Source organism: Alosa pseudoharengus, unplaced genomic scaffold, assembly GCF_046254945.1.
Source record: "Alosa pseudoharengus isolate Yale_2024_CS ecotype anadromous, Long Island Sound unplaced genomic scaffold, YU_APseudo_1.1 YU_APseudo_1.1_scf_8, whole genome shotgun sequence".
Taxonomy (NCBI): Eukaryota; Metazoa; Chordata; class Actinopteri; order Clupeiformes; family Clupeidae; genus Alosa; species Alosa pseudoharengus.
In genome coordinates, this window is record NW_027468870.1 from 15,611,547 (window position 1) to 15,639,503 (window position 27,957).

The window sequence follows — 27,957 nt, forward strand, 5'->3', positions numbered from 1 at the left end:
ACTTTAATTTAAAAACGATTAAAATCATATTAAAATATACTTTACATATAAAATGTGTACTCCACTGAACAGATTTGCCCAGTGAAGTGATGCAATTTCTTTGACACTAATTGCCCTCAATATTTAACTGCAATAAATCAGTCCACAGAGTGATCTCCCATTCTAGCTGGTAGTTGGCACTAATCATTTGTTTCTGTTCACTACAAACCCTACATACGCTGGAAATAAATGTACCTCTCCTTTATTCAGAGTGTATCCATGGCAAAGAAGTGTATGGCAAAGGGGGTAAAGCATAGATCTAGAAAGGTTTCTATATGTATAAGGGGAAACCATCAATATGCCAAAACAGTGACACAAACTACACTCCTACAGAGTATGGCTTTCATAGTATTTGGGCCTAAAACTATTTGAGGAAATAACCATTTTGTAAACAGTGTCAGATAAAAGTAATGGTTACACGTGCCACCTATTAGTAAACATTCACCCTGTCTGAATCATAACCTGAAAGTCCCTTAGCACCATAGCATAGCTTATTCTGAGCGCTTCAGTGCACCACTGACATTCAATATGTACATTTCCACAGTAATGTCCACATCACAACAACCTGAATTGAGGATGCGGGGGAGGATTAGCAACCAGAACGTGACCCCTTAACCCTTCAGAACAGACCATGTGTAGTAGGACTTGCTTCCATATGGAAGAAAGAACCGAAGCAAGAAACATGTGATGAGGGAGGGAACGGCCAAAACATAAAAACAAGTGCGTGGGATAGAAGAGACAGAAAAAGAGAAAGGGGGAAAAGTAGAAAGGAGGGAGGAGGGAGGGAGGGAGGAGGGGGGGAGGGAGGGGGGAGGGGAGGAGGGAGGGAGGGAGGGGGTTGGTGTTAGTCCATTCTTGTGCCATTTCTCCATCCCCAGTAACCTCCCCACACTCCTCCTTTCTCATCACCACACCGAGCCTCCCACTGACACGAGGGCGAGTGGCTGAGCGTGCCTCTGGTAAGAGGTGGAGGGGAGAGAGAGGGTGGCATGGTGGGTTTGTTGTTGGTGTGAGGGAGGCCTTACGTGAAGGACAAATGCGACCCGTTGGAGATCTGCGAGGCGATGCTGGCGCTCCTGCTCATCCCCTGCTCGCTCCGGCTCCCGGAGGAGGTCCTACGCACCGCCTGCGGGCTGTTCCGCACCCCTCCGATGCCCCCGCTGCCCCCACCGCTCGACCGCTGGCTCCCTCCCGAGCTGTGGTGGTGGTGGTGGCCCCAGGGAGGCGGCCCGCCCGCCGGAAGCCCGTGCGCCCAGGCCTGCTGCTGTGGCGGGAGACCTCCGGTGCTCCCCTGGTGGTGGTGGTGCTGGCTCCCGCCATGGTGCCCGCTGCCACCTCCGCCACCGCCGCTGCCTCCCCAGGGCGGCCCCTGGGAGCTGGAGCTTCCGCCGCCGCTGCTGCTACCGCTGCCGTGGTGGGCGTTCCAGACCCCGGGGGCCCCTGGGAAGCTATGGCTGTGGACGTCGGAGGTCAGGTTGGACAGGACCATGTTGCTGAAGCCCAGGCGCATGCTCTCCGAGTCGAAGGCCTCGATCTCGCGCGCCTGCCGCTCCAAAAGTGAGCGGATGCGTTCGGAGCGCTCGTTCTGCAGGGCCAGCATCTCCTCCTCAATCTGAAGGACAAACACACATCATCAGAGGGATTCTCCAAAAGCTGTCCACACACACCTCCCATAGCTATAGGGATATCTATAATGTTGATTCACGTTTATTTGAATACATACGCAGTTTTAACATGCTTCTGGAATATACACTAACACACACTAATACGGGTGGGTCTCAAAAAATTTGAATATCGTGAAAAAGTTCATTCTCCCCCCTAATTTAGTTCAAAAACTGGATCTTTCATATATATTCTAGATTCATTAGATATAAAGTGAAATATTTCAAATATCTTGATTACGGCTTACAGGTCATGAAAACCAAAAATGAGTATCTCAAAATATTACCATAAGGAGGTTATAATACAGAAATGTCGACCATATTTCACTTTATATCTAATGAATATGGATTATATGAAAGATCCACTTTTTGAACTAAATTAGGGGGTAAAAATGAACTTTTCCACGATATTCTAATTTTTTGAGACCCACCTGAATACACAAAGTCTTCTTCATCCCTCCCAACAGGTGTCATCCTTTGACACATCTGTCAAATAAAGCTTTACAGAATGACATTTCTTTTCACTTCCCCTGTTGACTTGATAGTTTTGACATCTGAAAGTTATGAGATTTAATCTCTCTGCAAATACAGACATACTGTATTACAGCTACACCAAATCTCTTTGGTGTCCAGCAGCCAACACACTAGGGTTGTGGTGGTAGTGGGATCTCTCTCGCTCACACACACACACATACACACACCTTCTGTTCGAGCAGGGCCCTCCGGAGCGACACTCTCTGCTCGAGCTCCTTCCTCTCGCGGTCGTGCTGCGCGTCCGTCTGCATCTTGATCTTGCTCTGGTAGGCGTTGAGCAGCTCCAGCTCCTGCTGCAGCTGCATCTTCAGCACCTGGCACTCGGCCTCCTGCGCCTCGTCCAGACGCAGCTGCGGGGCGCACACACACACACACACACACACACACACACACACACACACACACACAGAGAGAGTGAGAAAGCTGTGACCCCGTGGGGGTTGCTAATGAGGGCGAGAGGAATGAATGGGCACACTCACTCCACTCAGGGCCCATTCATAAGAGAATGGTGACAGAGGGAGTATTGATGCTCCTCTCCATCTACCTTTCCCCGTGTAAAGGAGGACTCCATGACATGGTGCACACATGAGTCAGAACTTAATGTAGAACCACCACCAAAGAACTTGCACAACCTTAACATATTTCTCTCCAGGGTTCTAAATGAACACCCGCCAAATGTGGGTTAAAATTCATTTTGGCGGGTGTTTATAAAAACTTACTAGCCAGTTTGGCCGGTGATGCATGTGACATTACATGCATGATACATAAGGCTCTGTTCTCGGTCATATATCCCCACTGGCAGTACTTCCTACATTTCCCATGACCACTGGGCCGTAATGCTACGTGATGATTCAGTGACACTCATCTCATAAACTCATAATTCTCTTTATTTTCACCGGAAAAAATTCGGCTAGTAGAAATTCTGATTGGCTAGTAACTTTAGAAAGTTACCAGCCACATTGGCTGGTGATCAAAAAAGTTAAATTTAAACCCTGTTTCTCTCCCCTGCCTGTTTCTACATCTTCTTTCACTTTTCATTGACTCTCTCCCTCTCTTCTGTCTTTTCCATTTATTCAGTCGCAGACGCTTTTATCCAAACAACTTACTGCATTTTCTCTCTCTCTCTCTCTCTCTCTCTCTGCGACTCACCGCTTGCGTGGAGAGCATGTCGTTGATGGAGTGGTCGTACTGCTCGGCCAGGATGGCCAGCTTGCGCGTCTGCTCCTCCTTGAGCCGCTTCAGCACGGCCTTGTGTTCAGACTTGGGCGTGGTCTCCAGCAGGTGGTTCCGCAGGGCCTTGTACTGGCGCGTCTGGATCTTACACGTGTCCTGGAACTGCTTCTTGATCTGGAGCTCCTTGGACTAACGGAACGGACAGAGAGACGGACAACGACAAGAGAGGGGGAGAGAGAGGGGAAACACAAGGGAAACATGGGGAGCAAGAGAGAGGGAGGGAGAGGGAGAGGGAGAGAGAGAGAGGAGGAAAAGACCAGACAGACACAAAGTAGCACAGAAGAAGAGATCTTTCTTTTAAAATGGGCGTGCCATAGATTGCTCTCAGACTTTCATTTAATACCTGCAAGATGTGAAGCCCAATTTCTCCTCAAGAAGATTGGAGAAAAACAAACAAGCAAGCATACACACAAACTCACATATATCAAGCATGAATGTTCATTGAACATGCACATATAAACCCCTCCCCTTGTCTCTACTTATAATATATATAAGTAAGTTTTGATTACTTAGCATTACTTTGCTACTTAATGAGCTTAACTCACTCATGGGTCATTCCACGCCAACTCAGCCACCCATGTACATGACACCTCTCCGATTTTGCTGAAAAGCGGTGAAAATATGCCTTATGTTACCAAACAAAGGAATCTAAAGTTTCAGGTCAATATCTCAAACGGTTTGCCTGTGGCGTCCATTTGAATTTCGGGTGCCACTGCTCTAATTAACACATTGGAATTTCACATTTCATCTTTTGCCATTTTTGGAAGCCCATAACGTCTTTAGCACCACAATTAATGATCATATTTATTCTAAACAGGATTATTTGTTATATGTGGGAATCTTGCTCTTGCCAAAATTTATTTGAAGGCATGGGCGGACTGGCCATCTGGCATACCGGGCATTTTCCCGGTGGGCCGACGCACCTTTTGGGCCGATAGAATTGGCTATATATTAGGGATCGACCGATATATCGGCCGGCCGATATATCGGGCCGATATTTACGTTTTTTACGTGTATCGGCATCGGCCGATAAGCGGCTGCGTTCGCCAATAGTTTTCCCCCCCGCATTATTTACATACAGGCGTCCACAGGCAGCTCTGTGTTGCTGGAGAAGCTGCAATTCATGTGCAGACTGCCCCTCCCCCACAAGTGCTGAAAGCCTGCTCTTCAAGACAACAGTAAAATTTAAACTTTCAAGGCATCTTTTAACTGTTTGACTTAGCTAAATATTGCCATACACTTTGAAGGTGGAAGCAAGTTTGTGGGTCCAAATGGAAAACACGAATGATAGATAGATAGGTACTTTATTTAATGCTTAATGCCTCGTTTATAGAACTGCTTGCCATTGTATTTAGGGAGCTGCAAATAGCTAAGTTGTAGGCTAGGCTAGCGGTAGCTGTTACAAACACTGGTCATTAAGTAATGCCAACGTTGTTCCGTGGTATTTGTGGGAGTTTTATTCAGCGACCACCTGGCTGAGTTTTGGACACGTGTGGTGTGTGTGTGTGTGTGTGTGTGTCTCCCTCCCTGAATGCCTCTTCTATAAAACTGCTTGCCATTGTATTTAGGGAGCTGTAAATAGCTAAGTTGTAGGCTATCCGTATGGTAGCGGTAGCTGTTACGAACACTGGTCAATCATATGATTAAGTAATGCCGACGTTGTTCCGTGATATTTGTGGTAGTTTTATTCAGCGACCACCTGGCTGAGTTTTGGACGCGTGTGGTGTGTGCGTCTCCCTCCCCTTCTCCCTTCGAGCTGGGCGGAGTTGCCATCACAGTGATAAAAGCTTTAATAATGAGAGACGTGTTATATGTAGTTAACCATTAATTCGTGTTAACGTTTACCATGTACCAGACATACCGTGTATGCCTTACTTGTTTAGAGCCGTTTGCTAACGTTATCATTATCAATCCAGTTCAATAGTTGTTCGTCAGCTACCAAACAGACGTTTGTGTGTGCATCTTTGAGACACACGCATCACAGCAATATGAGAGTGCTGCGCTACCGGAAAAAGAGATTTTAAAACTTTGAGAGATATGTTTTATACCTTTTGACGTTGATGCCGTTTAGAACAGAAACATCTGACACCACGTTATTTTCTTCGGCTGATTTATGTTCTGTGATTGACAAATCTTGCCGCTTTTTTTAGAAAAATATAGACATAGAAAAAATGAAACCATGCAGTCTTAAATTACAAATCAAGCACTTTATTTCAATAGCTTTTCAGGCTTATTGTTTTCTTAAAGTATTTAAATGTGTTGACAAAGGACATTTTGTGATGACCTGAATTATGTCTTATAGTCAGCAAGCAATGCATCATCAAGGCTGTAAGATGTTGATGAAAGCATTTTGCACAGTTAACCATATCCAGTGCACCCATCCATAAGTTCAATAAATGTTCCTTTTTTAAATTGAGACTTATAACATTTGTTATCATAATTTGTGTAATTATGTGTCATTTTTATGATGTAAATTGAGGGAGCAAAATAAAAGCAGTATCGGCTCCAAATATCGGCTCAAGAAAATCGGCAGCCTGTATCGGTCATCGGCTAAGGCTGAGGGAAAAAAATCGGTATCGGTATCGGCACTAAAAAATCCATATCGGTCGAACCCTACTATATATATATAATTTAATTATTTTGGCCAACGATCTACCCAAACGAAGGACAATCAGCGGCCCATTGGTTACATTTCAATATTGACACTGGACTGATCCAATAACAGCTCACGTCAGGCCCCACCCCTCCCATTTTGGCTCAGAGCCAGGATTCTGTGAGCGCATCAAAAGTTAATCGAAGTTGCCTACACGATATTGCGGCGGGTGCCGGTAGTGACAGTTGTGCAAAATGAACACCAATGTAGAAGCTTCAATACAATATGGCAAGTAGGCTAGCATATGTCAGCAACATGTTGAAGTTCGTTGAGTTTGAACGAGGATATACAGAGCAAGGGACAGTGAGCAGGTGGTGGAGAGTGCGAGCCTAGTTGAGGCTACATGATAAGAACTCAGTGGTGGAGCAGGTAGGCTGTGACATGCCATGCTGACTATGATGATTATGATGACTTATTAATGTAACTTATGTTATGATATGGTTGCCTAATGATAACATAGTAAAGCCGTGCTGTGATTATGATAACAAATAGCGCAACTTAAATTTTCTAAATGAATGATTTGCAAACCCGGACAGCAAAATAGTGTCAAATCGACGTTAATTGTTGGTCAGATTGATCAGTTTCCGTCAGACGCCCAAAATTCAACATCGATGGCATGAGTGGTGGTTCTATCTTGGGAGGGTTATCATGGTAAAGAAGGGATAAAAGACTGTAGACTGACGGAAACGTAGGTTACAAAACGTCACGTCATGCACAAGCCAACTAAGCTACAGTATAACCTATAGGCCTAGGCTACTGTCAGACACTAAAGACAATTAGTTCATGTAGCTGTACTGTTCCAAAATGTACCAGCAATGTAGGTAGGAAGTATATACTGGTATAAATCACATTAATGTCTAAGACAATCTGGGTAATTTAACTCTTTACACATAGGCTTCAGTAATTTTTGGTGCTGCTGTCAATTGTAGCCCATTGAATAATTTAAAATGATACTTTGAATTCAAGCAGAAACTCTTCTTTAATAATTGCTTGTTAGTCTACTTGAATATAGAGATCATATGCTCCATGCCTACCTCTGATCAGTCAGAGAGATAACCAATGAGGCCTATATCACTTTCAGTGCTCCATGACAGTTGAAAAGATATGCATATTTAAGGGTAATGCAAAGATTTTGTATTTAATTAGGTGTGCCCGACCGATTTGAGGGCCGCTTGGGCCAAATATGCCAGGGCCGATTTTTGGTGCCAGTCCGCCCCTGTTTGAAGGGTATGGTACCACTGGTGGGGGTTTCATGGGGGTCCATAAACCCTCTCCGGCAGAAGTGACTCTTGGAACCCCATATTTGGTTTTTCAGCAAAATCTGAGAGGTGCCATGTACATGATACCCCGATATTGGCTGTTTTCACATGGAATGACCCTCCTACCCTTCTAACTTCAGTTCCTATCGGTTTCTTTCTTTGTTATTTAGAATGGCTGACAACGTTGGCCTTAAACTCTCCATTGTTTGTGACATGCAAATAGCTCACAGCTGCTACTTAAAGGGTCTTTGCTGTTCTCTGCCTCCACCTCTCACTATTGCCATTTAAGTATCTGGTCAGTCAGGTGGTCATCTCTCAACCCATGCAAGTGCTTGAATCCTGCCCATCTGAACGTGTGTGTGTGTGTGTGTGTGTGTGTGTGTGTGTGTGTGTGTGTGTGTCTCTTCTGCACCTTGAGGCTCTTGGGCTGCTGGCGGACCTCCATGACGTGCTTGCGGCGGAGCTCGCGTTCGCGCCGCTTGTTGTACTCCAGCTGGTTGGTGAGCTCGGTCTGGTGCTGCAGGCGGATGAGCTCGGCGCGCATCTTCTGGATGGTGCCCAGCTGCCGCACCTCCAGCTCCTGCATGGACTCGTGGTGGCGCAGCAGCATGGCGTGCTCCAGGTCCTTCTGCGTCTGGCGCTTGTTCAGCTCCTGGCCGACCGCAAAGCCAGGATGGGGGAGGAGGAGGAGAGAGAGAGAAAGAGAGAGAGAGAGAGAGAGAGAGAGAGAGAGAGAGAGAGGGAGAGAGAAAGGGAGAGAGATGGAAGAAGGGTGAGGAGGGAACAAGAGAATTAAAAAAATGAAAAAACACAAAACCTTAAGTTGACAAAGAAACACCTGCTCCACCAACACAAATAGCAGTTTACTGAAAACATGTTGCATTAGAAAACATGCAGTTGCAAGACTGGGAACTAAGTAATCAAAACAAATCATAACCACCAGGCCACCGTACCTCTCGGGCCAGGTCCTGCTCCACATTGTGACGGGCGATGAGGATTCGCCTCTTGAAGCGGCGACACTCCAGCTCCAGGTACTGCCTCTGGCGGCGCAGCAGGTTGGCCTCCTCCTCCGCCTGGAAGTGCTGGATGTTCTCCTTCTGCTTGGACAGCCACTCCTGCTTCTCCTTCTTGGGCGTCGACTGGTTCTCATTCAGCTCCTGATGCATGAGAAGGGAAAATTAATCATCTGTGTGTGTGTGTGTATTGCTTTGAAGTGAAGAACTACAAGGTGCGACGTCTACTCCAGTATGTCAAATTTAGCTGGTATCAGCTGGCACTGAAGTTAGTGGTGCAGAACACATACTGTATTTATGTAAAATATGACAAGAGTGGGAACTTGTTTTTTTTTCTACTACTGTTTACAACACCCTTCAAATGACAGAGCCATTTCTGAAAGGTAACCAAAAACAGTATTTTAACAGGTGCATTACTGAAACAATGTCAGCATTTAAATGCATTAGCCGATATTACCGGTGCAATACGTGGCAATTGTTTTTTACGCACACAGAACATATTTGGTTGACGAGGTGTAGGCTACTTAACAGGCTGGTGTTGTCATCCCTGGCTTAACCTAGATCCTGATCCTACATAACAGTTCTTAAGCAGCTAGCCATCAAATCTTTCTCTTGGCATGGGTAAAGGAAGTGAGAGTGTTTGTTATGCAAGGAGAAGCAGTGATGCAATGCATGTCACACACTTGGAGTCACCAATTGAAACTTCAATTAATGATGTTACTTGAGTGGCTAAAATCTTATTAGTTACATACATAACAAATGTCTTACATGCTTTACAAATGCCTTCAGAGGATGAAGAGGCACTTCCAAATCAACTCAGTGTGCTTTACACTAATTTATGATCGGCCTTCATTTATTGTTGACCAAAGTCGGCAGTGAAATGAGGATGCCTCACCCGCCAGTGGACAATGGCAAGACTGATGGCATGTCTAGAAGGTGCAATTATCCTATTAATCATGAAATCTTTCAGCTTCCCCCCCCATTTCACACAACATAAACTTTAATGATTGATTGTTAGAAGTCACACCCTTTTCTCGTCCAATATCACCAGATCTGCTTTTGTTTGCTTTGCATGTATTGGCGTGCACAGTGATGCAGAGACTGTTGACGACTGTGTGTGAACAGCGGACTGCCTGTGTGTGTGTGTGTGTGTGTGTGTGTGTGTGTGTGTGTGTGTGTGTGTGTGTATGTATATATATATATATATATATATATATATATATATATATATATATATATCTATGTATATGTGTGTGTGTGTGTGTGTATATATATATATATATATATATGTATATGTGTGTGTGTGTGTGTGTATATATATATATATATATATATATATATATATATATATATATATATATATATATATATATATATATATATATATATATATGTGTGTGTGTGTGTGTGTGTGTGTGTGTGTGTGTGTGTGTGTGTGTGTGTACCTCTTTCAGCTGCTCCTTGCGTAGCTTGTACTCTCGTTTCTGGGACTCGAGGAAGCTGCTCAGCTCTTTTTTCTGCTGAACCTGAATGTGCTGCTGGAACTTCTTCTCATCATTGGCAAAAGTCTTCGCCTGCAACATAAAACATGAAAAGTAAATATAAAGTTGTGGAACAGTGTGTGTACCCACACACACACACACATTCTGTGAGGGGTAGTGCCTGTAGCGGCGGAGATGTTTTAATTCACACACATGGAGCTGCCCCCCCCCCCTTCTACATGCATACCGATGCCATGGGCCGGCCCATGAAAGACTGGACTGTTAGGATGACGGGAGAGCAAAGACAGAGCTCCGATGGTGTGAGTGAGAGCCACACTGCTTGCTTTCTTTGAACAGCTCCGCCGGAATGCCTACGTTTGACCTAATTTCGGAGCATCATGTGGTGAGGTTACAGGTCTTGTTCTTACAGAGGACTGCGAAAATGAGCTACCTCAAGAATGTCGAGAATGCACTTGTTGTTAAGCATGGCAAAATTATATCTGGTTTGTTTTGTTTTGATTTCAGGAGCCGAAAGATGACACACCTTCATATTCCAATTCTGGCTTCATTACTCTCAAACATGTTCCCTTCAAGATTAACCAAGCTCTCTCACAACCTTGGACTGGTAAGTAACTACTCCATGCAGTGCTAGTGAAAGTTTTCATTAATAGACGTTTTAAACAGGCAGGATCTAAAAATGGCAAAAGAAAAAGAACCGATTCATGTCATTCTTGTTCACTTCCAGGGTAGAGATAATAATCTTAAAGAGTTCAGTAGCACCCCTGAAATCACTCTTTATTTGACTGTTTAAATAACTCAATCTAGGAGCAGCTGAGATTTACAGCTACAGTGGTGCATGTCTATGATTACTCACGCATACCACATATACAAGCTTTGCACCATCACATTTATAATGGCTTTTCCTCACCCCTTAAATAATACCTAGAACTCTATAGTTCTCATGTCCATTTTAATTTCAGAGAGAAGACTGCGACATTAAACGGGTCATCTCATTGGCCTCCTTACGTCTTTCTCCATGGACGCCTGGTGCTTTTTGACGAGCTTCTCCATCTCGGAGGCGAAGCTGTTGCGCTGCGTCTCCAGCTCCTTGTCCAGGCGCAGCCGGTGCTCGTCCATCTCGGCCTTGAGCTTGTTCTCCAGGGCCATGAGGTGCTTCTGGTGCTGCCGCCGCATGCGCTTGTAGCCAGACATCTGCTCGCGCAGCTCAGAGTCCTGCTCGTGCTCCTGCATCTGCCTCGTCACCTGAGGGAGAAAGAGGGTTCAAAATTAACCTCGCTTTGATTAAACAGCGATCACACTTTTCTCACAGAGTTCCATCTGTATGACCCCCACCAAATGAACAGAAACACTCAAGTCACAAGGATTACATGAATGGAAGAAAAACTCGCTTTTATCTCAAATAAACTCGTTTATATATATACACACACAACAATTACACACTCACATTTACATCTTTATGACCCCCAAACGAACAGAAACACATGAAAGAAAGAAAAAGAGAGAGAGAGAGAGAGAGAGATGCGATGATTGAGCATTGTAAAGGAAGATACAGGACTAGAGAGAGACAAGGCAACGAAAAGGAGTGAATGTAGAAAGATAGAAAGACAGAAGAAAGACACAGACAAGTGAAGAAGAAGTAGACTGAAACTGATTACTAGACTACTCAGCATTCAGCAGGAGGCGAGGAGCCGGCCAGAGTGTGTGTGTGTGTGTGTGTGTGTGTGTGTGTGTGTGTGTGTGTGTGTGTGTGTGGGGGGGCTCACCAGTGAGGCGGTGCGGATGGTGGCAAAGTGCTCGCGGTTTCTGTGCTTGTGCCGCACGGGCTGTGCAGGTGCAGCCTGAGCCTCCGGGGGCCGGCTGCGGGGTTCGGGCTCTTGGCGGTAGCCCTCCTCTTCTCCCTGCCATTGGCAAACCACACCACCACTTAGACACACACTGGGGCTGTGCATGGGCAAGAACTTGTCAATACGACATGCATATTAGTCATACAGGGGGCTACTATTCAATAGACTGAACTATATTGTGATACTGCAAGACAGCAGTGATTTCTTAATTAATTAAATTAAAGTGATTTTGAGAATCAATAGTCTCACAAACATATCACAATACTGAAGTAGCCTACATTGGTATTTCTTTGCAGCCTTAGCACACACACACAAAACATCTATCTAGATGAACAAATCAAGAATTTTGAAAATGCCCTATTTTTTTTATCTCATGGTAGGGTGGGAATATAACACGATAGAGCCTAATGCCAATTATCCTACCACTACCAAAGTGTCTGGGACCCTTCACCAGTTCACGAGAGTGCTCCCTGCCCCTGGTGGTGTGGGATACTCACTGGTTTGAGGTGGATGACGGAGCTGTTGGACATGACCGTGTGGTCGCCCTCCATCATGTCCAACTCGCTCTTGTCGTCCGCAGCATCGGGCAGGCTGTTGACCGAGCTGCTCTGGGAGCTGGCGCTGATGGACATGCTGGGGATGGACTGGTTGCTGCCCACGCTGTTCACCGTGCCCGTCCGACCCACGCCGCCATGCTCAGGCTCCTGGAGGAGAGACGAACGAGAGAAGGAAATGATTTACTGCAGGGCAGAGTGAAGAGACTGGCATGATGGGACGGACGCCTACCGAGAGGTAGTAGGGACCAGCTGACTTATAAATGCAAAGGATAGTTGCGGCTGGAGAGAGTGACATCCCAATCTCAAATCATTAAACACACTGATCCGTCAATACAACGGCTGACGGTGATGTGAACAGGTTTGTTTTTGCCTTCACTGTGACACTAATGATTCAGAACGGATGATTATATACGGTCTGCAGAGGGTATGGCGTTTCACAATCCTCTGGAAACACCGATGTTGTGTGCTGTACTGTAATAGCAGTGCGCTCCTGCAATGTCTTTTGTTGTCCGAATTTGTGACGTGATTCTGTGGTGTACTGTTATCTGAATAGGCACGTGTTGTCAATTTGACAATGCCTTTTTTTCTTTAATTTACGTGTTTCTATATATTTGCATGTGTTTTGTTAAGTTGCAGTGCCACCATAAGATGAGGAATATGGGGCAACCAGATGAGCTCCATGGGATCATGGGATAGTGTCAGAAAGTGGGGGTCATATCTTATGGTTATTGTTTTTCTGTTAAATGTTATTCAGTATTTGACTTTAAACTGCTAATTTTAACGTTAATGTGATACTTATTGATGTCATTGTAAGTGGCTTTGCACAAAAGCACCGGCTAAGAACCCATAATCATAAACATCTGCGGAGGAAGAGGACTGGAGTGGGACTGACCTCCTCCCCATCCTGAGCCTCGACTGCAGGGCCGTTGTGCGCCTCCTGGAACAAGATCTTCTTCATCTTGCGGTACTGCAGATTGTCCAGCTCCCGGACCGCCTCCTTTGTCCGCAGGATGAGGTCCATCAGGACTGTGTCTGGTCTCGTCCTCGCGACAAAGGCGTGCTGGGGAGAGGGAGAGAGATAGAGATAGAGAGAGAGGCAGGAGGAGTAGACAAGTGGGGAAGCAGGGGAGAGGGAGAAGAGAATCCAGAATGAAGGGACATGAAGTAAAGGCACCTTCCACATCACAGCAAGTCTAACCAAAGGCCAAGTTTGACCAGTGCCTCTAGCGCTGCTCAATGGGTGTCGATGTGTTACAAGAATCACAAGATTAGAGGATCAAGGCTGAAGGCTTACAGCGGTCACCCAGGGGTCAGAAAGTTACAGTGCTTGGACACCGCTGGGATGCTTTCTAGGTCAACTGGGTTTTTAGCAGTGCTACAAAGGCACAGTATCAGACACAGTGTCAGGGCAATAAGGATGGAGTGATCAGTGTTGCTTTCTATACATTTGACAGTCACCTTACCATCATGACTTGGGTGAATGGGTGATGTTTGGAGATAGTTGCTCTTCACTGATGTTGACAATAATGTGTGTGTGTGTGTGTGTGTGTGTGTGTGTGTGTGTGTGTGTGTCTGCTCTTACTTTCAGTAGGTCCTCAGAGTTCGGCCTGTCCTGGGGGATTTTCTGAAGGCATGAATCAACAAAGTTTCTAAAATAATCCGTCCTATGGGAAGAGAGAGAGACCAACACAAATGAATCACAAAACAAGTGCTTTACCATTATTAGTATAAGGAGCTTGATGCATCATCAGCTCAACTCAACACACACTCACCATTCACTTGACTGTAGTGTGGGGCTCTCATTCTGCGCTATGTGGTATAAGGCACTCATGGCATTCATGTTGAACAGAGGGGGCTTCCTCTCCGCTACAAAGAAAGATAAACAGATTAAAATGCAGGCTTTTACATGCTCACGTTTTACCTTTACCTACATTTCTTTAGAACTTAAAAAAAAAAAAAAAAAAAATAAAAAAAAAATATATATATACATATATATATATATATATATATATATATACATATATATATATAATATATATATATATATATATATATACATATATATATATACATATACATACATATATATATATACATATACATATATATATATATATATATATATATATATATATATATATATATATATATATATATATATATATACACATATATATATATATATATATATATATATATATATATATATATATATATATATATACACACACATACACACACACGCTATACACACACATATATACTGTACACACACACACAGTATATATGCAGGATATCCGCCTGTAAGAGCACACTCCAATCCCAATAATAGTTCCACTTCTCCATAACCTTCACTTAAGTCTAACCTTCAAGCCTAGCTTTCTTTGTCAGAAGTAGTGTGCTACTGCCAAACAAACGCAATTGATATGAGCTACACCCTGGAAAACAAATTTACAAGTACCACAGGAATGAGTCCATGACTGTTTCAAACTTCCAACACACGTGCACATACGCATCCCACACATTTAGATACACATTTTGTGAATCTAAAATGTAAACTCATTGGCGTTCATCGAAGAACAGAAAGCTGCTCCAGAAATGAGTATTCATCCCCTTCGCCTTCTAATAGATGATTAAGTAATGGTTGTTTTCTACTACACCCCTGAACTGCACTGAATTTAAGAAATAAAAAAAATAATTAAAACACATCACATGCATCACCTATGTATTCCATGTTGGCTCTGGAAAATCCCGGCAAGCATAACATCGGCAAACTCTAAAATATACAGCCCAGCTGGACATTCCAGGTTCAGTCAGAGGAAGTCTTTTCTGGCATTCCATGTGAATCATCGAGATGTGCTAATCAGCAGAATTCCAGAGCCAGGGAGGTAGAAGCAATGAGGGGGAAGATCAGCTGACTCAGGATAGGTGCTGATTGGCCCCTTCACTTCAGTGTTACCCACTGCTGGACTAGGAAAAAATTTCCCAGCGCTACAGATTCCCAGATCGATATAGAAATCAGATGGTATGGCATGGAATGCTATGAGGAACATAATCACTCCATCTCCCTTATCTTAAATCTTATTCTCATCTCTCTCTAACAATTCTGCAAGGCTGGCAGACGCGGGGAAACACATCACTTGATTGTTAACTCTTTGCACTAGTGTCTGAAGTATTTTTTATTTTATTTTAGTCCTCAAGGTGAGTCATGATAACAACATGGTGTGCCAACATGGTGGCCATTGATGAACAGAACATGACTGGGCATGTTCATAACGATACTTTAAAAACAATACTTTGTGCAGTCTTGCTTTTGATTCCACACAAGCCATTGGTTATATGCAGTAGGCATCCTCACCTAATTCTACACAGGTGATCCCAAGGGACCAGACATCCACCTTGCCGTCATACTGCCCCTCATCCATAGCCAGAATCACCTCTGGGGCCATCCTAGCAAGAGACCAGAAGTTGAATATTAGATAAATCAGTAATACTAATAATAAAGATGTTTTCCGTTTTCAGAATTCCATCAGATAGATTTATAGCATCTTTTAAAAACAAGGTTAGAACTATACTGGAGACTGCTAATATGCAATTTCAGGAAGGGGGGGGGGGGGGGGGGCTAGTTTGCAACCCCCATTTAGCAACCCCAACCCCAATTTAGCAGCATGTAGATAGCAGCCCTGCTTACCAATATGGCGTGCCCACAAAGGAGTTTGCAGGACAGGCGATGGAGGCTGAGCCAAAGTCGGCCAGTTTGACCTGTCCAGGCTCTGTCAGCAGAATGTTCCCAGCTTTAATATCTCTGAAAGGGAAAAAGGCAGGACAGCACAATGCACATCAAGCTGAATCATGATAATGACAAAGACTCACATAATACTATTGAGGGCGAAAAAAGCTTGGACCGCTGAAATTGTATTGTATTAATTCTTCTTCCCAATCTTAATGGAAAGGAACAAGGGGAAAAGCAATATGGGAACAGAGAAGCATTGAAACAAGTGACCACACTGAACAGCTGCTTTCAGTGAGTCTGTGAGTTTCTGTGAGTCATACTGGTCTTTACGCAAAAGGTGACCAATGACACACCATGCATTGGCTGAGGAAGCCCATAGAAGGCCTTAATCATAGTTGGGCAATCATGAAGTTAATCACTAGAAGAGCATTTTACCACCATATGAAAGAGCAAATACACCCTACTAATCACATGACAAAAAACTGAACAGAATCGCATTCGGCTAAAAACCCAGTTTAGCCCGGATCTGCCGATCTGCAACGCAGATGCCACTTCTAAAAATACCGGCGACTGATGAGGGACCAGTAGTGCTCTTCTTGTGTGTGAGTCACCCTCAGAAAAACAGAACGGAGCCGTCAGCGCTTGCTCACGCACGCACACACTCACCTGTGAATCATGTTGTGGGAATGAAGGTAGGCCAGGCCCTCCAGAGCACCGTGAGTTATTGCAGCAATCTCCATTTCCTGAAGAGGCTTCTTATGAACTGGAGGTGGTAAACAAAGAAAGGGACGTCAAGATCACACAGACACTCACTCACCTGGGGGAGGTAGGGGTGGGGGGGTGTAGGTGTTAAGAATGACTGATTGATGTTGAGTGTTTGACAGCACATGAGAATAGAGTGGGTTTTCATCATAGCTGCGGCAGATGTGGCTGAACAGCTACAGAGGATGTATGAGTGGTTGCTTACCCTCAAGGAGGTCTGAGGCTGACCCTAAGCAGTACTCCATGACCAGCTGCAGAGAAAAGTAGTTTCTTTTTAGGGATCAGACCGCCCGACAAAACATACTTTGTGCAAAGGGATGTGTACAGAAATACACAACACTTGAAGGCCAAGTTAAGCCCTCAAAAGTTTTTTAGCACTTGGGCATAATACTGAAATCAAAACAGCCAATCATACTGTGCCATATCATGTCCAGTGTTTCCCATACATTGAGTTATTTGTGGCGGCCCACCACAATATCAACACTGACCACCACACAATGATTTTCCAGTTTGTACTAAATTGTGCTTAAATCTGGTTAGCATCCTAACCACGCTGCGTTAATTTGTTAAAAACTGTTGCATTCAAGTTAATTTTGCAAACCTACCACCACAAATAGAATTCAATTCTGTGGGAAACACTGATGTCTATACCATTGAGAGGGGGAGAGAGACTCTTACCCATGCTGTGTGTTCCCGCAGATAGCAACCTTTGTACTCTATGCTGTTGGGGTGCTGTATTCTTTGAAGGAACTTGACCTCTTTGATGATATCCTGCCATTTCTGCAAGTCAGAGGGAGTGCTTTTTATCTTTCACAACAAGACAATCTCAACCTTTGACACAAATTGCCCCATAAAACAGAGAGAAAATTCCTGAGTTACGACCAAGAAGGTGTTTAAGTTTTTTCATATGCCTGTGTGCTAAATAACATATTCAGAACACATTCAAAGTCAGGTTAACCACATTTGATCCAAAATAGCAAAGCCATGAAATAAGACAAAAAACCTCCAAAACTTTACATGGAGTGTGACGAGAACACTGACAGTAATGACCCAAAGGAATGAATGGGCCCTTCAATTATTCATCAGTGTAAAGGAGAATAAAATGAACAAGAGAGTAAAAAATAGTGGCAAGTGTCTTCCACCCTGCTAAAACATTCATGTCATCTTCCTCATATGTCTTATGCCAATGATAGGGGGCTTCCTGATTCCTCAAGATTCCTTGAGAAAGATTCTCAAGAAACTTTGTCTCAGTTTCACCTTATGCCAAGAGGCACTAATATTAATCCCTGTTAGGTCAGGAACAAGTATCTATTTCCTTGTAATAATCTCCGAACAACTTCCAGTCGGACCACCAGGGTTAATCTGTGTTTAACTGTTAAACGCTCACCCAAGTTAACCCGGAGCTCACTGACAAACACACATTTGGAGATACAGGACCAAAGGTGGCCTCAAATTCGTAAACACTCTGGGCTGAATGGCGCGACAGCTTCCTAGCTTTTAAAGACCTCTTAGCACAGAGAGATTATGCCTAATCTGATTAGCGCTAATCGGAAATTACAAGGAAAAGCACTATGACCAGCGACCTTGCTGTACCTTCGCTGCTACGCAGGGTCATCCTGAGACCTTCAGGAGACACTAGAGTGATGACTTTCATTCTAAAAATAGGTAAAGTGTGAGTTGAATGTGAACATCTACAAAGTTACCTGGCAACATTGTTGCCTAAGAGAGGGAGTGTTCCACGTCAGACTATCAACAGAATTTTTTTGTGGTTTCAAGATCTCCCTGCTAGATAAGGATAAGTGTTATATAGATATTTTTCCTCCTTTAATTCCTGTATTGCTGCATGACCTGTCTTCAAGGCACCCAGGGCAGGCTGTTAGGTAATTTGCCCTCATTTACAGGACCAGCGTCAACAGGAGTGGGTGATGTGTAGGAAGCTCCATGATAATAATTATATGACTACAGATTACAGTTCAGACAAGACTTTCAGGAATTCTGATGCCATCTCAAAAAAGGAATGTTTAAATGAGATCCTGAGTTTTTTTTGTCAGTTGTTACCGGCTTATCCGTCAATGTGAAAGCAGACACACACTTCAGAAGATTCATACGTCTAGCTCAAGTCACCGGGCACACCGGCACCCTCATACTGACTCCCAAGATCGACAGATAGCCAGACACATGTGCCTCTTCTTTAGAAGCCACAGCTGACATGTGCCAAGAAATACCACAGGTTCCTCGGAGTTTGGCTGACAGCGTAGACCCACTGCCTGGCCATTAAAACAGAAATGTGCCTTCTTGCGTCATCTGCTGTGTGTGTGTGTGTGTGTGTGTGTGTGTGTGTGTGTGACTGGGGTCACCCACCTCATTAGACTGCTTCCCGCTGTAGGACATCTTCTTGATGGCCACCACCTCAGACGTCCGCACATCCCGTGCCTGGGGGGGCCAAGAGGCAGACAGAGGTGAGACCCCGGATAAAAATAGCTCTCAAGACTGGCATGCTTTAGAGTGCAGGCTGAACCGTAAAGAAAGTTGATATAACAAGCTGATAGAACTTATATAAAGAGATACCAATTCATACTGGCCCTTTTTAGTAGTGGGTACAGTAATGGTCTTGAGCTGAATCCAGAAATTGGCTCAGAATTATTGGGCAACTGCTAAATTTGTCACATTTTGGCTGTTTCACTGAAATTAAATATTTATTAGCAAGTCTCCCTCTGCAAGATTTAAAATTAGGGTTGTCAGCCAAATGCTACTGCTACTTTTCACTATAAACGTCAGATATAGGACCTTCAATGCAACCCTACAAATGTGAGATCCAAGAGATACAGCAATACATGAAATTCACTCAAATTAATGAACAATCAATGATCAGTTTTAACGTACAAAGTAGACTGCGCCAAAACTGCCATGGCCGATCTCGCGGAGGTCGGAGAAGAGCTTCTCGGGGTCCTCCTTGAAGAAGAGCTCGGAAATCTCGGGGTCTTTCAGGCTCCCTGCCCGGCTGGTGGAGGGCATGCTGGGAGCCCGACGCAGCCGCGCTCGCCGGGGACTATCTGGGCGTGCGACTGCGACTGCGCTGCGTCAGCCCCCACCGATGACTCATCTGCGAGAGGGAGGAAGTATTTGCATGGGCTCCTGTAACGACACAACGGCAAAAAAAAAGAAAATGCCATATGGCATAAGTGCAGGGAATATGAACTGGAAATGTAGCTTTCACTGAACAACACGCACAGAGAAAGCATCTTCACTAGTCTGTACATACTGAGGAGAACGAGTATGCTAATTTCATCAGGCCTGGGGTTCTTGCCGTCTCTGGTGAGCTTATCAATAGGCCTAGACAACACTAAAATGCAAAACTCCACACTTAAGTTCTCAACAATCACACTGACAACATGTGTACTTAATTACTTCCTATACTTGTTTCATGTGACTTTTTACTCAACCTTTCCTTTTATAATCTTTTTAGCAAATAAGCTCATCAACACACACACACTACACACACACACACACACACACACACACACTCGCTGACTTGCTAAGGGATAGTATGTGAAAGGGGATGGTTAAAACAGGCCATCCACCTGATATGGCTTAATTATGCTGCTCCTACGCCACGCTCCACTAACACCAATATCACTGATGCGGCAGTCAGCAGTAGCAGAGCCCCCCAGGGACCAGGGGACACCTCCAGCTACTTACACAGCAAACTCAAGACTAGCATTTGTTTGAACCTGTTTCTGACAGCCTCTTCGGCTGCCCTGCTAGGCAAATGTTTACAGTGTGACAACGCCAAAGGCAAAGTAACCAGAATCTTTGATATGATGTATAGAGATGCACCGATATGGAATTTTAGGGCCGATAACGATAACCGATATTTATTGGTTTATTGTGGCCGATACCGATACGATAAACGATAATATTACTCTTGAAAAAAAATTGTGAAAAGTGATTTGGGGAAAGCATTTAATAAGCAGAATTTTATTGCAGTAATTTTACCTACCACCAAATGATAGACAGAACTCATAATAGTCCTCAATAGTACAGCAGTCAACATAACAGTAGCCTAGCCCTACAGTATGTGTGGCTCCTTTAAGTGAACCTGACACCAGTGAATTGCGAGTGAGTGGCTAGAGAGTATGAATCGTTTTCATTTAGGACTAAACACTCATAAACGGCTCAGCTGGGAATAAGCTACAGTATAGCGACCAAATCAGTTTGTGAGGGAAACTTAGGTTTAGTTTCAACTGCGGGTAACTGAATAAAGCTGCAACTCCTCAGACTGTATCTTATGTCCGCACAACCTGCTGCAGCAGAAATGAAAGGGGTTAGCCCCGAAGGTTTTAATAACTTATGATGACCTGTCTGGAACTGAAGCAGGAATGGTTAGCATATTTCTAGGTAATAATACAAAACCCAAGCTAAAGTAATGCAAATATAATATTAAAACACAACTTAGAACTAGGCCTACTTAGCCTATGTACTCGTCCCACTAACGAGTTTGTTTATTTGTTTTCCCGACCAGCGCGGTAAAGTGCAAACACATCAGCACAAGACGACTCTAGATAGGGCTGAGCTCCGCTCTGGTAAGGTTAAATGGCGGATCATTCATGAGAGGATTTTGAGATGCAGATTCCCAAATGAACGCATATCCACAGATTTTGTTAGAGTGGTGAAATACATTCACACCGCTGACATTATAATTAACGAACAAATTATCGGCCAGCATTCTGTTATCGGACCGATAATAATATTTTCATTTTTTCACTTATCTGCCAATAATATATCGGCCGCCGATATATCGTGCACCCCTAATGATGTATAGTCGGCATACTTTTAACCTGTGTGGGAACAGATAAAAAATATTTTGTCATGAACTCCAGAGATGTCAGTAACTGTTTCTTTAAATTTTTTCCCCAAGTTCCAAGTAGAAATATCTCATGGTTGTCACTCAGATTGGGGAAGTAGCCTTCCCTGAGACTTCTCCTAACAGTATCTGTGACTAAATTTCCCTGTTCCGTAATTATGTTAAATTATACTCCCTATGATCCACACACACAAACACACAGACTGCCCCAGTGCCTCCCATGCTATGGAGTGGTAAAACACTTTGTTTGTCATCACTTGGAACAGGTTAGAATTATGTTCCATTGACTTGTGCTAGTGGTAGCCTAATAGGCTAGTTGTACACAGGACACCCCTGGTCGCATGCAACACACACTAAAGAATGTGGTTGGACGAGATAGGGCAACAGTAAGGAGAGGAGTCACTGGAGATAGAGCAGTGATATACAGCGTCAGAACAGGAACACGGATGTAGAACGGTCAGCCTCAGAAGAGGTTTGGCCCAAAGACAATTCCAACATGGATAAAGAGTCAGATAGATCTAAATATGGTCACATGTAAACAGTCCCTGTTTAGAAAGAAAGGAGATACCACGCACCAGCTACATGGATTGTAACCTGAAAGATAGCAAAACATTTTTCATCTTCAGTTATGCATGAGTCCTTTTTAGACTTTAATTTTAAATAGTGAATTTATCATCATCACTATGGGAAGAAAAATTATGACTGTCGCATCACCCAACGTGTCCTCTTATAATGCCTCAGAAAGGCAACGATGCCGGCTATCTAAGAGCATTTTAAAGTACTGGACAGGAATAAATAAACCCACTGCATAATGCATACTATGACACTGACCGATTATAAAGATCCCATACATTTTACCATCTAAAATGTCTAATCTTAGTATTTAGCCCTAGTCTGATATTTAGGTCTGACATTCCTTGATAAAGACGGCTGAAAATGAATAATGACCACTGCCACTGACAACAGGCTTTGTGCTCAAGACTCTAAATCTAAGGTGGGGTGAGGGGGGGTCACGAAGTTCAACCTAATTATTCTGGGGTGGTCGCGGTTCAAAAAAGGTTGAGAACCACTCTTTTATCACTCCGCAAGTAGTCCATTCACTTAGTAATGGATATTTATTGTAACTTTGAACTCAACACCTACAACACCTGAAAATTTAGTGCTATTTGCAAAAAAAACTAGACTATTCTTTCTCAACAGAGATCAGAAAACAGCAGCAAAATTTTTAATTAAAAAAATGTGAAAAAATGTCATACTATTTAAAAAAAAGACCAGCAGGCTATAGCCAACACATAGCTTCAGGACTATAGCCTACATATAGGCCTAGCTCTAGGAAAACATATCGCTTCAGGACATTTTTCATGGTTCTCAAGGCAAGTCTAGTCAAGGCAAGTCATGTTTACAGCTCTCTGTACCAATAACATGCAAATACTCAAAGTGTTTGATAACTAGGCCATCATGTTACAACATCTAGGACATCCAGCATAACAGGCTTCACACTGAACTCTAGTAACACAATGACCTGATGTTTACAATAATATGCTGTCAACCAGCCTATGTTGCAATGAGACTCACAAAATGGACACTGTTATGGTGACTGATAGTGCTCGTCTCTCCCTGGACCCATATCAGTTCTCTTACAATTACAGAATTGTGCACATGTGAATGAATGAACGGACTGCATTAGTTGGAGTGATGAAATACCCGTGCGAAGGTTATGTATTCCACAGAAGAAAAGAAGACACAAAAAAAATATAGTGACAGAGGACTTCCAAGAGTCACAATATCTGTGTCAAAGTGCTGGTCATTCTAACCCTGAACTTCTGGGCTTGAACTCTGCCCTCTTCTCTGATTGAACGGGATTATGTGCATTTGGTCCAGGGAAGGGAATTCCCTCACAGTCACGCAGAAAAGGGGATGTGCTGTATTCTAATCTTACATAAGCAGCATAGGCTTTAATTTTAGATTTGTGGGGTCGTAACCTCTGCAAAGCATTCACACCACGGCTAAATCACGTTCTCTCCACTCATCATGACTCTTGGCATTTGCTGAAACTAGGCTAGAATATCACTGCTGTGGCCAGTGCACTGCATCTCTCGGTGCGGATTCAGACCAGAACCAGAGGTTGAGCTCTGGATCAACGGAACACCGATATCTCATCTCCAACAGGCATACTGCCTACCATAGCCTATTACCGTACATTCATTTGATGATCCCCAATTTTACCAAGTTCAAATGCCACAACTCAATGCTCAATGAAAAACTCTATTCAATGACAAGACCTACAACTTCTCAGTGCTATGTAATCCGTCCTGTCATGCAGAGTGACAAACTATCTACACACAAACAGTAAAAAAAAACCTGGAAAACTACCATTCATTGTGGACTATTCATTGATTGCTTCATTTATTGTGATGTAAGCTGCCTTTTTTGGATTACTTTCATTATGACCGGAATATTACCACACAACTGTGAGTCATGCAGACAGCGCTTGTTTACTCGGCTTTCACAAACTGATACAAGCACCTGAAGGCCTTGTGACATCACTAGACAGGTAGGAATACAAACTTTTGCACAAAGGTTGGCCTTGGCTATGTGTATCCTATAGGTAGTTAAAGGTGGGGTAGGTTGATAATTATGCATTCAGCACTGAGCTGCTATACAGCCCACAGAAACATCTCAGACATCTGCGGTATGCCATTCTGATCGCACACATACATGAACGATTCTTTTACAAGGAAGCTCTTTGTTCAGTTGCAGGCTCTTTCACCTACCTCAATAATGGATGGTATGGAATGCCATTGGATGAGGTGGTATGACATTCAAACATAAAAGTTAAATTCACCTTTTGTTAGGATCTACCATGTGGATAATACATGTGGCCTTCCAACAGCCAAACAGAAAACATGAAAGCCAATGTTTTGATGAAGTTATATGGGGCGTAATTGTCTTCCTTCTGAAGGAAAATTAAGACTAAAGCCGGGTTGACGTTGTACGCAGCATGCGCTGCGCTCGTCGCTAGGTTGCTCTTGTTTAAGGTAATGTCCCAAAGATTTTTGTTTGTGCTTGCCGCCGGGCTCAGCGCAAAATACTTACGATTTACAGCAAAACTTCATCCGCGGCACGTGCAAGAGCGGCAAAGCGGCCGGCAGGGCAGTTCTTGCACGCACAAGCCATTGAAAATAATGGGTTTCATATTGCAGCGCTGCCGCTTGCGCGTACAATGTGAACCCGGCTTTACTGTTGGTAAAAATGCTAAAATATGACCCAAACCTACTGCCAGGTGGAACAATCTCATGGCATTTAATAGCCTCTTAACTCTTGATATAATAGAGGCACTTCCTCATTAGCCCAAGAGACAGCAAGATGTGGCTTCACAACAGCACAAAGGCCCATACACAGTGCATTGATGCTCATTTGCATAATTCTATGGAATGTTCTGAATATCTGAAACTTCTGGCTCATGGGATAACCACTAGGCTGAGAGTGACAAGTATTTACATCAACAAGATCAAGATCAAATGACCTCAACTCTTGTGCCATGAGCATTTCAGTACACCGTTCAGGAAGCATGGTGATTTGGGAGGCCAAATCAGACCTTCATAGCGGAACTTTGTAGCGAGATGTCCAGAATCACTTTATAGCCATAGGGTGCCCCACCCTTCAGAGCATGTTTTCCGACTGCAACCAGCCTGACTGTTTGTACAATAAGCCTACATCCTAAAGTGGGTCGAAAAACTTCATGAACATAACTGTTTTTAATAGGTCCAGTATTACCACAAATATAGGCTATGTTTTCATGTGTTGGCCCAATATCACAGAGAAATATTGGCACAGGCAAGGTGTCACATGTCAGATGATGTCACACAGAGAATGCATAAGGACATTAGAAAACACTGCATCAAAGAAGTGGGCAATACATTGGTCCCATTTAAGGCTGACCATGGGCTATGACAGTATTCCGAATTAACGCTTATAATTATACTAGCCTACACGCTGATTCTTAAAACTTAACTGTAACAGGATTTAATTACCAACTCTCCAACGATGAATTAGCTAAACAGGTAATAATAATAATATGCTTGATAGTTGCACATTGCAAATAGCACTATAAGATGATGTAGGGTTGCTCTTTGCGAAGCTGTTATGTCAAAAGGTAATGTGCGTATACATGAATGTTTAGCCTACTTGAACTAATGATTACGCAGTATAGTTTGCAGTCTTATGCAGCTCTAGGGTTAGTTGAACATGGAGGGTCGGTCAAATTACGCACACATAAGAAAACTAATTCACGCCAATAAACTCCCAAAATACACCTTTTATTGACACATCAGGACGTGATTTACCAAGCACCCAGGTCGCCCTGTGAACACTGAGACGATGGGAGGCTCACAGAGAGGCTTGCTGACTAGTGAGTTACGCAATGTCAACATAGAATGAGGAATGCGGCGCACGTCAGAACGTTAACGTTACCAGCAGCAAGGACTGAATGCAGTTCACGAGCGAGGAGTACCCAAAACAAAGTAGAATGACAGAATACTTAGTTATGCCATCTTCTTTGCTTACATGGCTCATGATTGCGCTTATCAGTTGACGTGAACGCCCTGTTTTCAACAGTAGTAGGCTGTATTACATGTCTTTTTCTTCACAAGAACAGCACGAGTTACCACCGCCAGCGAGGCTGCGCTGGGGAGAAAATAGGGAGGGTCATGCCAAAATGAAATGGCTAAGCGAGACAGAGGAGCATAATATCAAGTTAAATACTTCAAGAAAACAATCCGATACCATACATTATTGTACACTATTCCAATCGTTAGGCTAGTTATTTACGCCGACACTGACGATCAAGGTGGCCGTTGTTATTTCCAAGTGACAGCTAGAGTTCTATGGATGCTTGCAAATACGTTGCATTTGGTTAACGCAACTGTATTCCCAATCAAGTTTCCAAAAGCAATGGAGAGAAATCATTTAGTTTCTTTCTGTGAATGTTAGTGATTCCTAATGCATTAACGTTACATTTATCATTACAGAAAAACACGGTGAGCTACGCCACTGCACCAAAACAAGCTAGCTAAGCTAAAGGGGTTGGTTAGCCAACTGGAGTACAATGTTAGATGGCTAGAAACATAATGACAAGTACAGTAAGTTACATCTGCTAACGTCCCTTTGACTCAAATTGTTAGGCCATGACACTAAGACAAACTAACGTTGACGGACACACGGACAAAAGTAAACTTAGTGCAAATGACGCTGACTGCCAGTCACAACACAAGTTGCTCGCTAGTTGGATTTGGATAAGGAGTTGGTTGACCAACGTTAGCTCGGTAACTACCTCCGGTACTTCATAGACAGATAAATATAACGCTTGCTATGTATCGCTTGGGTGGTTCTCAACATTTATTCCACAGAGACAATTTCCTAACCACATAGGTACTTCACGAGCTAGCTAGATCCAGAAAGCCACTACCCTTTTGCTAGCTAGACAGGAGCTAAGTTGGGTATCTATCTATCGCTAGCAAGCAAACAACCATCGTTTCGACAGAAAGTGAAAACAAGTCAGCAATCCTTACATGATGCAATGGCTAGGATAGAATATACACATGGCTATGTGACCTCTGCAGGTATTAGTGTATGCAATAAGACAGTTGTGTAAGAATGTCAAACTTACTTACCCGTCCAAAAGGCCAGGTTTGTGACGAGATTCAATGCGCACGAACTAGCTAGCAAATAGTTAGCCAAGGCTAGTGAGTTAGCTAGCGGAGGTTAAGTCATCCAAAAGAACGGGGCGCAGTCAGTTCGTCTGGATAGAGTATCGTTGGAACAGAGATTTGAATCCAGTGGCCTTATTTACAACGAAGGTTGCCTTTCTGGTCGTGCTACCTTCTACTAGTGCTGGGTCTTCCCAATACAAAAATGTTTTTGTTGACGGTAGATGGCAAAAACCGCAAAGAATTCCAAGCCGAGTTCAGTCCTATCGCTGCCCTGAGAACTAACCTAGCTGACTTGCTAGCTAGAATCCCACTCAAAAAGATGGCGACGAATAGGAATCACCTCCTCCCCTCCGTGACAAACACGAGTGAAATTATGTAGCCAGCATTGGACATGGCAAGCAACACCCCGAGAACTTTCTAAAACTAATACGTGACAACGCCCTACGAACAGACTCTAAACTCTGGTCAGCCGCAAAAGTTTTTCCTGAGACGTGACTAATCTCTGATGTCTGATACTTCAACACAAACTTCTGACCATCAAGGTAGCGCAACCGTGTGTCCAATTGGTACTATGCAAACCTTGCGGGGAGGT

At 43.6% G+C, this 27,957-nt stretch overlaps 1 protein-coding gene across 1 annotated transcript; it reads right to left on the reverse strand.

Annotated features, from left to right (window-relative positions):
* Window positions 1-858: 858 nt before the first annotated feature.
* On the reverse strand, window positions 859-27,957 carry taok1b (TAO kinase 1b). The gene is made up of 20 exons (XM_076275170.1): window positions 27,327-27,957; window positions 19,674-19,925; window positions 19,152-19,223; window positions 17,469-17,570; window positions 16,996-17,041; window positions 16,695-16,791; window positions 15,987-16,100; window positions 15,654-15,745; window positions 14,068-14,161; window positions 13,878-13,959; window positions 13,188-13,355; window positions 12,236-12,442; window positions 11,658-11,792; window positions 10,900-11,136; window positions 9,838-9,966; window positions 8,333-8,536; window positions 7,792-8,031; window positions 3,384-3,596; window positions 2,402-2,584; window positions 859-1,651 (listed from the first exon to the last, which is right to left on the reverse strand). Exons 2-20 carry the CDS (start codon window positions 19,803-19,805, stop codon window positions 1,061-1,063), a joined length of 3,138 nt encoding a protein of 1,045 aa, XP_076131285.1. The 5' UTR covers window positions 19,806-19,925; window positions 27,327-27,957; the 3' UTR covers window positions 859-1,060.